The 14,178-nt window shown below is 49.9% G+C and overlaps 1 protein-coding gene and 1 pseudogene across 1 annotated transcript; both read left to right on the top strand.

Moving 5' to 3' along the window:
• The first annotated feature begins 30 nt into the window (after positions 1-30).
• LOC127295927 (dirigent protein 9-like) lies at positions 31-1,215 on the top strand. Its single transcript, XM_051325962.1, has one exon. It carries the CDS (start codon positions 131-133, stop codon positions 983-985), a length of 855 nt encoding a protein of 284 aa, XP_051181922.1. The 5' UTR covers positions 31-130; the 3' UTR covers positions 986-1,215.
• Positions 1,216-4,752: 3,537 nt separating this feature from the next.
• LOC127347761 (dirigent protein 9-like) lies at positions 4,753-10,009 on the top strand (annotated as a pseudogene).
• Positions 10,010-14,178: the final 4,169 nt, after the last annotated feature.

Raw genomic sequence — 14,178 nt, 5'->3', positions numbered from 1 at the left:
CGCACTAACTGATGCACACCACCAGCGGCAGTCGCCACTAGAAGAATTTACTTTGGAGCACGTAGCCTCTGAACACAGAGCTCCTGCTCTTCTCCCGTGTCCTCCGAAGTCCAAACACATACGTTTGAAGATGGTCAAGGTGGTGCTCTGTTTGATGGTCGCGCTCGCTGTCGCGAGCTGCGCATTCGCCGGCCGCGTCCTCGACGAGCATCCCGCGGTGAAGCCTCCGGTACAGGCCCCTCTTCCGGTCGATCCATTGCAGGTGCCGACCGAGCCGTCTGCTGACCCAGTGGTAGTGCCGGTGCCCGGGCCCGCGGCGGCATTACCTTTGCCATCCAATGCCGCTGGCGCTGCAGGAGTAGCTCCTACTATGGCCGAAGGTGTAACGCCAAACGGTGGTGTGGCTGAGGGTGACCATCCGCCGCTGACGTTCTTCATGCACGACATCCTCGGCGGCGGCTCGCGGCCGTCGGCGCTCATGGTGACTGGGGTGGTGGCGAGCGCCGCCGACCTGGCCAACGACAACGGCGTCTTCGGAAGTACATCCGCCAACCTCGTCGCGGACAACAGCAACAATAACAGCCCCTCCGTCAACGCGGGCGGCATGCCGGCCACTGCCGCGCCCCAAAACGCCCTCTTCGGCACGACCACCATCATCGACGAAGATCTCACCGAGAGCCACGAGCTCGGCGCCGCGGTCGTTGGCAGCGCGCAGGGGTTCCACGTCGCGACCTCGAAGGACGGCACCAGCAAGACGGTCGTCCTGACGGCCATGTTCGGCGGCGGCGAAGTGCACGGCGACACGCTAAGCTTCGTCGGGGTGCACCGGATGGCGGCACCGGCGTCCCACGTCACCATCATCGGTGGCACCGGGAAGTACCAGAATGCAAAGGGTTTCGCCGCCATCCAGACGATGCAAACCGACGACCAGCCTACTGCCGACGGCGCAAAGAGCCTCCTGCAGTTTTATGTTCACCTCTCCTGAACAAAGCCGGCTGCTTCCCTAACTACTACTCCAGGTTATATGATGTTTTGCTGTCGCGTTTAGCATTTGTAATTTGAAGTATTTATCCGGAATACCATATGTGTAATGTAATGTAGTCCGTTTGATCATATCTGCGTATTCAAGTAAAGTTCAGTACTCAGACAAGTATGAATTGCAGCGGCGATGATAACGAACAACACACTTTCAAGTAGGAATAAAGTAAACTTACAGATTCCTATGATGTACAGTACGTAAGATGCAAATTCCGGGTAAAAAATATATGTGTGTATGCTATCGAAAGAGCAGTGTAAAACAATGCACTTGTAGTTTTATATTCATGACCGGGATTAATAGTATATACTCTCCCTCTGTGTACTAATATAAAATGTTTTAGATATTTTTAAAATAAATTAGATACAAACTAAAGAAAGTGAACTTACACACGAAAAGTAAGCTAGATACAAACAAAAGTGACTGAATCTATAAAATTGTTAAAACGTCTTACATTTCTGCATGGAAGGAGTAGTTATGTTGCACATCTCTTCTTTGTCACTCCGGAGCCCGGACCTGATAGCCTTGTAGTTCATCCTAATTAATGAACTCGTCATATGTGCTCACTATACCTGTTTCTCAAAAGGGGAACATTTCATATGCCAGATAACCTTTTATTGCGTAGTTTCAGAGTTATAGAATATAGTTCATAAGTGGGATCTCGTATGTGCCCCAAAAAATATGGGTGGGCTTTGGAGTGTTAGACCTTGAGAAAATTGCAAGGGCCTTGAGGCTACTATGGCCTTGGTATGAATGGACAAAACCGTAGCGTGCTTGGGTGGGCTCGGGACATCCATGCGACCACAAGGACATGTAGTTGTTCTATGCTTCCATCAACAATACCATTGGGGATGAGAAGACCGTAAAATTTTGGCATGCCCTTGGCTTGATGGGATGAAACCAAGAGACATAGCGCCTTCTCTTCTTGCCATTTCTAAGCTAAAGAACTTCTCGGTGCATAAGGCTGTAAATGATGAATTTTGGATAAAGAACCTTGCTTTGGGAGGAGGCATTTCGGTTACCCATATATCCGAGTTCTTAGCCCTATGGAACAAGATTCAAACCACCCATCTCTCCGAACACCCAGGAGACACAATTATTTGGAAGCATACAAGTGATGGAAGATACTCCGCAACATCGGCCTATTTGATACAATTTGAGGCTTCTACCACCTCCTTCATGAAGCTGGTGGTTTGGGATAGTTGGGAACCTCTAAAGTGCAAGTTCTTCGCTTGGTTGATCCTACAAGATCATGTATGGACGGTGGATAGGCTTACACGCCGAGGTTAGCCAAATTGTAGCAACTTTGCAAGTGTGAGCCAGAGACCGCAACACACATCATGTTCAAATGTCGGTATTCTATCCGAGTTTGGGAGGGCATCAAGGAATGGCTCAACCTACTTTATATGGACATCTCTCATTGGAGTTTTTTTTTTGCTTCGCTCAAGGAGTGGTGGTGCTCGCATGGCGGGGTGGGGGCTAAGGCGGAAGGGTCTTTCCACTTTGCTTTTGCTCGTGGCTTGGAGATTTGGAATGAGCGGAATGTCCGGGTCTTCAACAACTTCGTTCGATGCCCACCATCGTCCTTGCGGCCATCAAGCGCTTGAGTGCTATTATGTCGCGAGAGTAGGCTTATGTATCCTAGCCTTCTTGGCTAATTTGTAATCTTAAGAACAAACTCCTTAATCAATGGAAATAGACAAAGCTTCTGCCTTTATTTTTTTAAAAAAGAGACTATGATTCATAGCTTACAAATGGAGTACATGAAGTTTGGCCAACGAAAATGTTAAAGGACAAGTAGTCCATGTATCCCGTAATTTCTAGTAATTTCTAGTACATCGTCAACCACCCTGGTTGTTAATAGCTCCTGCAACCATCGATTATGAATGTGTGCTCACAATGCATTTGTTGAGTAACGGTAGCCGAGCCAATAGATCTCATAACGCAGGACAATGTTGTCTGCTGAACTGTAGAACTCGCTCGATCTCCGTGCCATAACAGAATATGGCTCTGAAATCCCCGCACCGCTTGCTAATGTTGACAGATTTCATGGTCGTGTTCTATCTGTTGATTCACACTAAATTCACATAAAAAGACACATTTATTTGGTCACCATTAACATCTCGCCTCTTAACTCGACCAAGTAGCATGCCATCATAAGTAGATTGGTATCATACCCTGTGGCTAAATATTGATTTTAATATAATTTGTATTAAACTTTTATATTTATTGGAACATTTTTTTATTTTTATTCAGCATAGTTAACCACACAAAAAATCGTTATATGTTAGTTGTAGCATTCTTTAGGTTAATATATTTAATAAAGTCGTAACGCATATATTTGAAAAAATACATCTGCATTATTTAAGATTTAAATTGTATTTTTTACTTTCTCTCACAGTTTATTAGACGCGCGCGTACCCCTAGATCTTAAATTTGATCAAGTTAATATTATTTATATGTAATAAAAATTATATCATTCGAAAGTTTAGATGTTCTATTTTCTAGTCAAATTCGCGACCTGAGGATACGGGGAAGACTAGTAAACTGAGACGGAGGGAGTAGCATACTTTTTTTCATTAACTAATTTCCAATAAATGCATAGACAATATAATACATTATATATACATATATATATTTATTGCAGAAATATATTATTCCTATTGTGTAACGAATACTGTATCTTAATAGAGGATTGTAGTGCACATACTTGATATTCAAATATCATCGCTAATCCAGTAGTAATCACCTAAATAAATATCTTTAGGGCATGTCCAACAGCACGATTCAAACCGGCCATCTAAACTGTCCCATTTTGTTCGTTTGGGTCATGCCCGGTCTGTTCCAACGGATGCCGCAGCAGGGCGACTCTAATTTGTCCTACTTAATTTTTTTTTTCCTGACGGAGCGGCAAAGCTTGAGGAGCTCACCTCGCCCACCGCCATGGATGCGACGCTACCCTCCAACTGCGGAAAGCCTCCTTGCCCTCTGCCCTGCCTCTCTGCCAAACGACATGCCGGTCCAAGGAAGACCCGCGGAGGAGCTCTCGGCCTCCATGCTCCGCCGCCAACACGCGCGAGTTTGGCGACCTGGGTACGGCCGTCGAGGAAAAGTGCGGCGGGAAGGAGGGCCGTGGGGCATGACCGGCGAGGAGGAGGGCGGAAGGGCAAGGTCAGCGACGACCGGTGAGAAAGGAGAGCGGCTTCCATGCGCGCCTCGACGTCCATCCGCGCATCGCCATCTGCACCCAGTGCCAGTGGCTCCGCGCTGCTCCCCAAAGCCAACACCATCACCGAGCTGCTCCGCGCGGCCCCCTCCCTTCATCAGCAAACCGCCCGGCCTCGTTCCGCGCCCAACACCTCGTCCACGCGCAGTCCCGAGTTGCTCCTCCCAAGAGGCCGCTTCCGGGCTCCAACATCCCTCGTCGCTCTGGCTAGCAACGCACATGCGAACAGCGGCTAGCAGCACCTCACGAAGCAAGCATCAACAGCAGCCAGGTAATCCTGCGCGCTGCCCAGCTGCGCTCGCCATGCGCCCAGCTCGTCCCGCGCCGACCGACGCACGCGTACACGCCTCCGTCTTGGCCGCGCCGGCATCACCTGGTTTGACTGACAACTGGGCCAGACAGTTGGGAGGGAGGACAGGCGGCCAGACGTCCGCGTGTATCCGGCTCGACCCATCCGGGTACTAAATTTGGTCGATGGGACGTCGCGCTCATGGTGACTGGGGTGGTGGCAAGCGCCGCCGACCTGACCAACGGCAACAGCGTCCTCGGAAGTACATCCGTCAACCTCGTCGCAGACAACAGCAACAATAACATCCCCTCCGTCAACGCGGGCGGTGCCGCGCCCCAAAACGCCCTCTTCGGCACGACCACCATCATCGACGAAGATCTCACCGAGAGCCACACTAGTAGGAAAAGCCTCATCAGTGGCGCACCAAAATGGATTCTATGGCGCATGGGAGGTGCGCCGCAGAAATTTCGCCACAAAAATAATCTTTCTGTGGCGCACCGGCCCATGCGCCACAGAATTAACATATCTGTAGCGCACGTGCTCTTAGGTGCGCCACAGAAAAGAGTGCGCCACAGAATTGGTTTGCAGTGCGCCACAGAATTTGCTTGTATTATACACGATTTTGTGCTACCTGCTGTACACATGCAATTTATAGACAGCAATATACAGATATACAGGTTATATACAGCAACATTCAGATATAATATAAATATCATGTACATTGCACAGATATAACATAGACATCATCATCACATTACTTAGATCCCGATCGAGATACATATATAGTACCAAGTGTCAAATGTTTTGCATACAACTCTTAATTCATACAAAATTCACAATTTCGAGATACAAAGTAGTCTTCATCCTACAAAGTAGTCTTCATCCGGTTCCTCCTTTGCTCCCTCATCTCTACCCACCAGGCTCGCTTGCATCGGGGTCCTTCATCCAGTTCCTACTTTGATGAAAATGGAAGAAAGTGAGACCAACAAGTCCGATGCACAAGAGAAATGGAATAAATGCCTCATACATTGTTGGTCAACACAAATATTAACATTCAGGGACGGTGTAAGTGAGACTAAGTCCGATGCACAAGAGATTGATATTTGTGCTATCTTACCAGGCTCACTTACGCCGCCCCCGAGTGTACGGTGACCAAACATTTTAATCATCGGCATTTTGAAAATCTCAAAGCAAATGGAATGACAAAATGGAATAAGTGCCTCATACATTGTTGGTCAACACAAATATTAACATTCAGGGATGGCGTAAGTGAGACCAAGTCCGATGCACAAGAGATTGATATTTGTGCTATCTTACCAGGCTCACTTACGCCACCCCCAAGTGTACGGTGGCCAAACATTTTAATCATCGGCATTTTGAAAATCTCAAAGCAAATGGAATGACAAAATGGAATAAGTGCCTCATACATTGTTGGTCAACACAAATATTAACATTCAGGGATGGCGTAAGTGAGACCAAGTCCGATGCACAAGAGATTGATATTTATGCTATCTTACCAGGCTCACTTACGCCACCCCCAAGTGTACGGTGGCCAAACATTTTAATCATCGGCATTTTGAAAATCTCAAAGCAAATGGAATGACAAAATGGAATAAGTGCCTCATACATTGTTGGTCAACACAAATATTAACATTCAGGGATGGTGTAAGTGAGGCCAGGTAGGATGCACAAGAGATTGATATTTGTGCTATCTTACCAGGCTCACTTACGCCACCCCCGAGTGTACGGTGACCAAACATTTTAATCATCGGCATTTTGAAAATCTCAAAGCAAATGGAATAACAAAATGGAATAAGTGCCTCATACATTGTTGGTCAACACAAATACTATGGTCAGAAACCATAGTTGCAGTATACACCGCCGTATACTTTGCAGAAGGGCCCTCTTTCCCCGGTCGGCGTTCCGTCAACGGGTGCTTGACGACACAACAACGCCGATCTGCATCTCCGGCGCAGAACCACGGCAGTCCCTCGCTGTCCAGTGAACGAGTCCTTGATGCAAAGACCGTGCCGGCCTGCCCAGCATTATGCCGGGCCGTGTTGCCGCGCTTCAAGCCGTGTGTCCCGCGCCCTGCACTGTTCGCCTTCTTGCCCGGTGAACCAATAGGCTGATCGTTGGAATAAGGAAACCGAAATTGCGATCGGCCGTCATCGGCTTCCTTATTCCAACGATTAGTCTATTCGTTCACCGGGAAAAAAGGCGAAGAGTGCAGGGCGCGTGAGACACGGGCTGAAGCGCGGCAACAGGGGTCGGCATGATGCTAGGGAGGCTGGCACCGTCTTGGCATTAAGGACTCGTTCACGTACTGGACGGCGAGAGAAGAAAAGTGGTGCTGCGCCGGAGAGGCAGGTCGGCGTTGTTGTCTCGTCAAGGACTCGTTCACGGAACGGCGGCCGAGAAAGGGGGCTCGTCTACAAAGTATATTGCGGCGTATAGGTGACCAAACATTCTAATCATCGGCACTAAAATGGAAGAAAGAGCCAAGTGGTATCTCAACTAGATATCATATGCCTCATACTTTGTTGGTCGAAACAAATATTAACATCCAGGGATGGAGTAAGTGAGGCCAGGTAGGATGCACAAGTTGATATTTGTGCCATCACACCAAGCCTCACTTGCTCCACCCCCGAGTGTACGAGTGATCGACCAACCATCTAATCATCGGCAAGTACAAAAACACCAACAAACCAACAACCATGGTGACATAAGTCAAGATGCTCAAACACACATAGCATGCATGGAGCAGATGCTCCAAATGGATTATTCATCACTTGGTATATAGACCAAGTGATGCTGGCAAAAGAGAGGCCAATCAAGAACCAGTAAATCCAGTAAGTGATAGATATGCCTAAACAAGCAACAACACATAGCATATCCCAGCTAACCAGATGAGACAAGTCTTGGTAGCCAACTGAATCACCTAGCACCACCTAGCCTTTTAAAACCATCAGAAACAGTCCTTTTTCTTCAAAGGATACCACAGTGGCATTCATTTACATGATCCCCTACTGTGGATATCTCTATTTTCATCAAAGCCAACAAGAAATAGAAATTTATCATTACTCAGTTGAGTTCAAAACAAAGCTGGGGTACCATAAGGGATTATTCATCACTTGGTAGTAACCAAGTGATCTTTGGCAAGAGAGAGGCCAAGCCTGAGCTAGTCAATCCAGTAGAGATGGATATGCATAAGTAAGCAAGAACACATAGCCTATCCAAGTTAACCAGATAAAACCAACCTTGACAGCCAACTTAATAACCTAGCATCACCTAGTCTTTTAAACCATCAGAAACTTCCCATTTTCTTCAAAGGATACCACAGTGGCATTCATTTACATGATCCCCTACTGTGGATATCTCTATTTTAGTATACCATCATAAGCATTCCATTTAAATCACACATTTTAGTATCTGTTCTTATCCAAGTTTTTGCCTCAGCCTTTGCATCATTGGCTGAGCCAAGACATCAAGCATCTGGCCAGGGAGCATTCTTTTTTTTAAGGGAACTATATGAACTATATGCACATGATCCAGTAAGCATCCCCACTAATCAGAGCATTATAAGCATAGTAGCATACCATAAGCTCACAAGAATCCATCAAGTAAATCTTCACAAGGATACCACAGTAGCATAGTAGCATACCAAGTGAGCAAGTCTTCATTACCTTGTACAGGTTCAGACATGGATTTATTTCCAACAAAGGATGAAAATCAAATTAACATAATTGAATTAAATTGAATCATTACCATCACATGGTTCATCAATAACAAGTGGCAATAAACCTCCACAAACAACAGGTACATATGATCCAGTAAGCCACACAGGCATAGCAAGTGATATAAGTTGACAATAACCAACACCAATATGTAGTAGCAGCATAGAAGTGTCACTGATATAGAACACTCCAATAAGCATCACTAGCTCACCAGTTAATGGTAAGCAAATACAGAGAGACATAGACAATTCCTATTGCTTAAGACAAGCAACAACAAGGATTAGGGGCAATGCATGGTTCACCAGTAGCATGGTTCACCAGTTAATGGTAAGCAAGTACAGAGAGGCATAGTCACTGCTAGTAGCTGGTGTACAGAGAGGCATAGTCAATGCAAGGATTAGGGGCAATGCATGGTTCACCAGTAGCATGGTTCACCAGTTAATGGTAAACAAGCAACAACAACGATTAGGGGCAATGCATCCAGAGCAACAGCAGCAATGCATCCAGAGCAACAACAGGAATAAACCTAGCAGCAATGCATCCAGAGCCAACCGAGCGAGCATTTCGTCGAGCACGTTGTGCTCGCGCGGGGGAGGAAGAGGGAGGGGAGGGAGCTCACCGACGATTTGGAGAGTTGTGGAGGAGCTCACCGACGACGACGGCAGCGGTGGAGGTCGCGGCAGCTCCTCCACCTTGACGCGTCGGCGGCTCCTCCACCTTGACGCCGCGCCGGCCCCTCCTCCTCCACGCCGCAGCGGCTTGTGCTGCTGGTGGCGGGGATGGGTGGAGCGTGGCGGCATCCGGCCCTCGCGGAGGAAGGCGGCGGCGGCGGCGACGGCAGCGGTCGCCATGGAAGGCGGCGGCGCGGGGAGAGGGGAGAGGGGAGAGAGGAACTTCTGTGGCGAGGGAGGGGTACGGCCATGATATAGGACACGCTATTTCTGTGGCGCACCGAGGCCAGTGCGCCACAGAAAACATTATTTCTGTGGCGCACCGAGGACAGTGCACCACAGAATACGTTATTTCTGTGGCGCACCGAGGACAGTGCACCACAGAATACGTTATTTCTGTGGCGCACCAAGTGCAGTGCGCCGTAGAAAAAGTAAAACCAATGGTTGGGCGTGACAGGGTGTGGGCCCCACCAAGTTTTTGTGGCGCAGCGTTTCATAGTGCGCCACAAAATTAAGCTATTTCTGTGGTGCGCCACAAAATAATATTCTGTGGCGCATTTTTAGTGGTGCGCCACAGAACTAAGCTCCGCCTATAAGGGTTTTCCTACTAGTGCCACCAGCTCGGCGCCGCGGTCGTTGGCAGCCCGCAGGGGTTCCACGTCACGACCTCGAAGGACGGCACCAGCAAGACGGTCGTCCTGACGGCCATGTGATCGGCGGCGGCGAGGTGCATGGCGACACGCTCAGCTTCGTCGGGGTGCACCGGATGGTGGCGTCGGCGGCGTCCCACGTCACCATCATCGGCGGCACCAGGAAGTACCAGAACGCCAAGGGCTTCGCCGCCATTCAGACGCTGCAAACCCACGATCAGCACACCACCGACGGTGGAAAAAACATGCTCCAGTTCAACGTTCACCTCTCCTGAGCAGAGCTGGCTGCTTCTTAACTAATGTACTATTCCAGGTTATATGATGCTTTGCTGTCGCGTTCAACGTTTGTAATTTGAAGTATTTATCCGGAATGCCATATGTGTAATGTAACATAGACCGTTTGATCGTATCTCCAAATCCAAGTAAAGTTCAGTACTGCAACTATGCTCGTGGGAGAACTTTAAAGTGATCAAGCAGTTCATCAAAACATTGATCGCGATTGAGATCATGAATACATCATACAGATGCAAAATCACCAGAAACGTAGAATAAAAAAACCTAATCTAGCCTACCGCAACCCTACATTTACCAAAATTTGGCCCCGAGATACCTCACCGGGGCTTGTGAGCAGGCGGCGAATGACGACCGATGGCGAGCTCCTCCCACTCGAGCTCAACGAGCTCCATCTTCACGCGCGAACGGCGTCCTTCCGCTGGAACTCCTCGTAGGCGCACATGCACCTGATGGATGGCCCAGCGCGCGTCCTCCTCCTCGCGCTGGCCGCGCCTCAGCGGTCTCCTGCTCCTAGACGCAGTGGAGCTTCTCGACGGTTGTCGCCTCCGCTTTGTTGTTGTCGACGAAGTCCGTGTCCTCAAAGATCTTGACCATTGGGGGTGCTGGCTCCTCTTTGGCCGCTGTGCCACAATCGTCATCGGAGGGGGTGTGGGAGCAACGACGAAGGTGCAAGAAGATGACCCCACCTCTCCAGCGTACATGTACGTGCGGATCGATAGCGGTGGAGTTAGGCCGCGATTGGTCCACCTCTTCACCGTGCACTTCTTCGTGCCCTATGGCCAGACCCATTTCGTGTGCTCCTCGGCGTTGGTGCCACGGAGCTTCTGTCGCCTCGCGGCGAGGCATTGACGGCTGCAATCTGGCCACCCCTCTGTCCCAAACCGCCACGGCGAAACATCGCTGAGCAGTGGATGCAGTGTAGGTAGGGGAATTGCTCGCCAGAAGTAACCCTAGGGCGGCGGAGTAGTGGATACGGAGGTGCGGAAATAGTCTTTGAGCCCGTTTCCGTCGCATTGACCCCTACTTGTAGCGTCTACGAGTGTGAGTTCTTTTCGAGCCGGGCCGTATATACTGGATATGATATGAGGACGAGACCGAGCCAAAATTGTAAACCCGCCAGACTCTTACAGTTTCGACCCGTTTTAGCGTATGTGCTAGAGTTGCTCTAGGACATACTTCCTCCGGTCCCCACTATATTACTACTATTACTAGCTAGATGACATGATCCATGTGACCTGAGTAAATATAGCTATGATGTCCAATTGATACGACATCCATACTTTTGAGGAAGTTGTATATATATAGTATCGAGTGAGAGATGTACTCTTGTATGTGATGAGCATTGTGGATACTTGCACCGCCAAGATCATACATTCTAGTTGCAAGTCTTTCTAATAGTAACAGAAACTTGGAGAGATCAGTGATAGCAAGGAAATTTAGCCACTAGAAATGCATCTATATGACTGGAATGTATAGGCTTGAGATGCATCAGGAATTCAGCCGATTCAACCCGTCGAAAAGTTTGTTCATGTACATTGTGCTTTCGCACGGCCGGGAAGGAACGTGGCTCAGTAGGAATCTGAGTTGTGGCCTTCGTTGTTGGCTCCATCACGGAGATACCAACAGCTGCAGCCTCCTGGTTTACTTGATCAACTGAGCAAGGGTTGTCGTTGCCTAATTGACGGTACCTCGGAGGAGGGATCCTCACGAGGGGGAGAAGAAGTAGGGGCCATAGGGCGGAGTGCACACGGGACGGTGGTACGCGATTTACCTAGGTTCGGAACACCTGCACGATGACAGAGCCTACTGCTGCTTGTCTGGAATTATCTGGGCGCTTTCGCGATGTTACAATGAGTTGTGGTTGTGCCTCTAGGGCTCCCGGGATCCGGCTTATAAAGGCGCACGGACCTAGGGTTTACATGGAGAGTCCTAGCCGGATACAGGTTGCCTAACTATGGTACAATGTCTTGCCGTGCACGTCAAGGATCCGTCTTCCTCTGTACGTCGTACCGGATCCAGGTTCCTCATGGGCCTTCATGGATCCGGGTTCCTCCTGAGGTCGGTCGGATCCGGCTCCCTTCTCCTGGGCCGGACTTCATCCGTTAGAATCAACAGCAACTGGGCCGCCCGATGGGCCACATGCCACATCACCATCTGTGGGCCACCCGGGCTTGCCGGATCTAGGCACTGTCGATGGTACACCCATGAAGTATACCCACAACAGTAGCCCCCAGAGTTCTCCGAGTTTCTCCTCCTGTTTCCGCCTTGCTAGCTCCTCATGATCTCCGGCAATGTTGGTAACGCGGAGAAACTTGAAGAACTCCAACTTCATGCTTTCTTCTTTCCCAACCCTTAGTCGGAAAATATTCTCACTCTGCGGGACTTCATCCATCGACAATTCAAGACATGTCTCCGGGTTACTCCCCTGCTTGCGAGCGAGAACTGCTTATCTTCGCGTGATTACCCGGAATCTTAAAAGACTCAAACGGTTCCGCCAATTCTGGCGCCATTTTCGCGCGATTTGAGCGGTAACTTATCCTTAGCCATTTTTACCGTTTAGGGTTTGGACAGGTGTCACGCATCCAACGGCGCGACGCTTGCGTTCCGACCACAGGATGCGGAGCACGAATCTCCTCCCATGCGGCCTATAAATATCCACCGTCAACCCTAATCCTCCCATTCACCCCCTCTTTCACCTCTCTGCGAAGCGCCGCCCACGAGCTCCTCCTCCGCCGTGCCGGAGTCTGCCGGAAAACTCGCCGGAGTTTCGCCGGAGCGATTTCACCACCGCGCAGTTCATCAAGTTCTTAACCCCGCCGAACCACCGTGCGAAATCCTCGTCGCCGGCGACTCCGACCACCGCGGAATCCATCACGGTGAGTTCTTCGAGCTTCAACTTTTCGCCGTAGCTGGTAGGGACGATCCTTAGGATGACGATGTGGATCCGACTAAGTCATGTTCTCCGCCACTACTCTGTCTTCAGATGTCTTCTGCGACTCCGCCTCCGAGCTCCGATCCAATCATGGCAATGCCCCTCTCCTCCGCCCCTCCTCCCTTCTCCCAGTCCAACTAGATCCCACTAAGGATTCCGGTAAGGACGCCGAGGGCACTTCAGCTAACCCGGAGAAAACCTCCGGGGCGGAGCAGGCAGAGCAGAAGGCGGAAGAAAATGCCGCCAAGAAATCCAAAGCTCGTCAGCGAGACTCAGAGGCCAAAGGGAAATGGTGGCCCTGCACCACCATGGAGATGGAACTGAAAAACTTGGAGGCGGAAGGTTTCCTGCAACCCGGAAGCTGGCGGACAGTTCCGAACTCCTTGGCTCCAGCCCCCCAAGATAACGAGATGCTGCTGACTAAAGCGCTGGTGGAGCGAGGCTTCTCGTTTCCGCCTTCGGATTTCTTCTCGGAAATCCTGAAGGTATGTGGGCTCCAGCCCCACAACATATCTCCGAACAGCGTGTTAGCGATCAGCAACCACGTCACCCTCTGCGAGGGCCATCTCCGGGTACCTCCCGAACTCTCTCTTTTCCAATACTATTTCTCCGTCAAGAAGGAGAAGATCCGCCAGACCTCCGAGTTGGCGACATGCGGGTCCATCACCTTCATGCTCCGCCCTGGCCGCGTCTACCCCCATACCGACCGCCACAAATCCGCGCGGTATTGGTCAGGGGGCTTCTTCTACTTGAAGGACGTCTCCGACCCGGCGGGCGAAAGGAGGCTGCCGCCTTTCAAGAACTACCCCGTGATACGTCTCCGACGTATCGATAATTTCTTATGTTCCATGCCACATTATTGATGATATCTACATGTTTTATGCATACTTTATGTCATATTTATGCATTTTCCGGCACTAACCTATTAACGAGATGCCGAAGAGCCAGTTGTTGTTTTCTGCTGTTTTTGGTTTCAGAAATCCTAGTAAGGAAATATTCTCGGAATTGGACGAAATCAACGCCCAGGGGCCTATTTTCACACGAAGCTTCTAGAAGACCGAAGGAGTCACGAAGTGGGGCCACGAGGTGGCCAAACACTAGGGCGGCGCGGCCTGGCCCTTGGCCGCGCCGGCCTGTTGTGTGGGGCCCTCGTGTGGCCCCCTGACCTGCCCTTCCGCCTACATATAGTCTTCGTCGCGAAACCCCCAGTACCGAGAGCCACGATACGGAAAACCTTCCAGAGACACCGCCGCCGCCAATCCCATCTCGGGGGATTCAGGAGATCGCCTTCGGCACCCTGCCGGAGAGGGGAATCATCTCCCGGAGGACTCTACACCGCCATG

The sequence above is a fragment of the Lolium perenne genome, chromosome 4 (genome assembly GCF_019359855.2).
Source record: "Lolium perenne isolate Kyuss_39 chromosome 4, Kyuss_2.0, whole genome shotgun sequence".
In the NCBI taxonomy this organism is placed as follows: Eukaryota; Viridiplantae; Streptophyta; class Magnoliopsida; order Poales; family Poaceae; genus Lolium; species Lolium perenne.
The sequence above is the reverse complement of the archived record's forward strand: the minus strand, read 5'-3'. Positions and strand labels throughout refer to the sequence as shown.

Coding starts and splice junctions, on each gene's coding strand:
- LOC127295927 (XM_051325962.1), top strand. CDS start 131: ATGGTCAAGGTGGTGCTCTGTTTGATGGTCGCGCTCGCTGTCGCGAGC.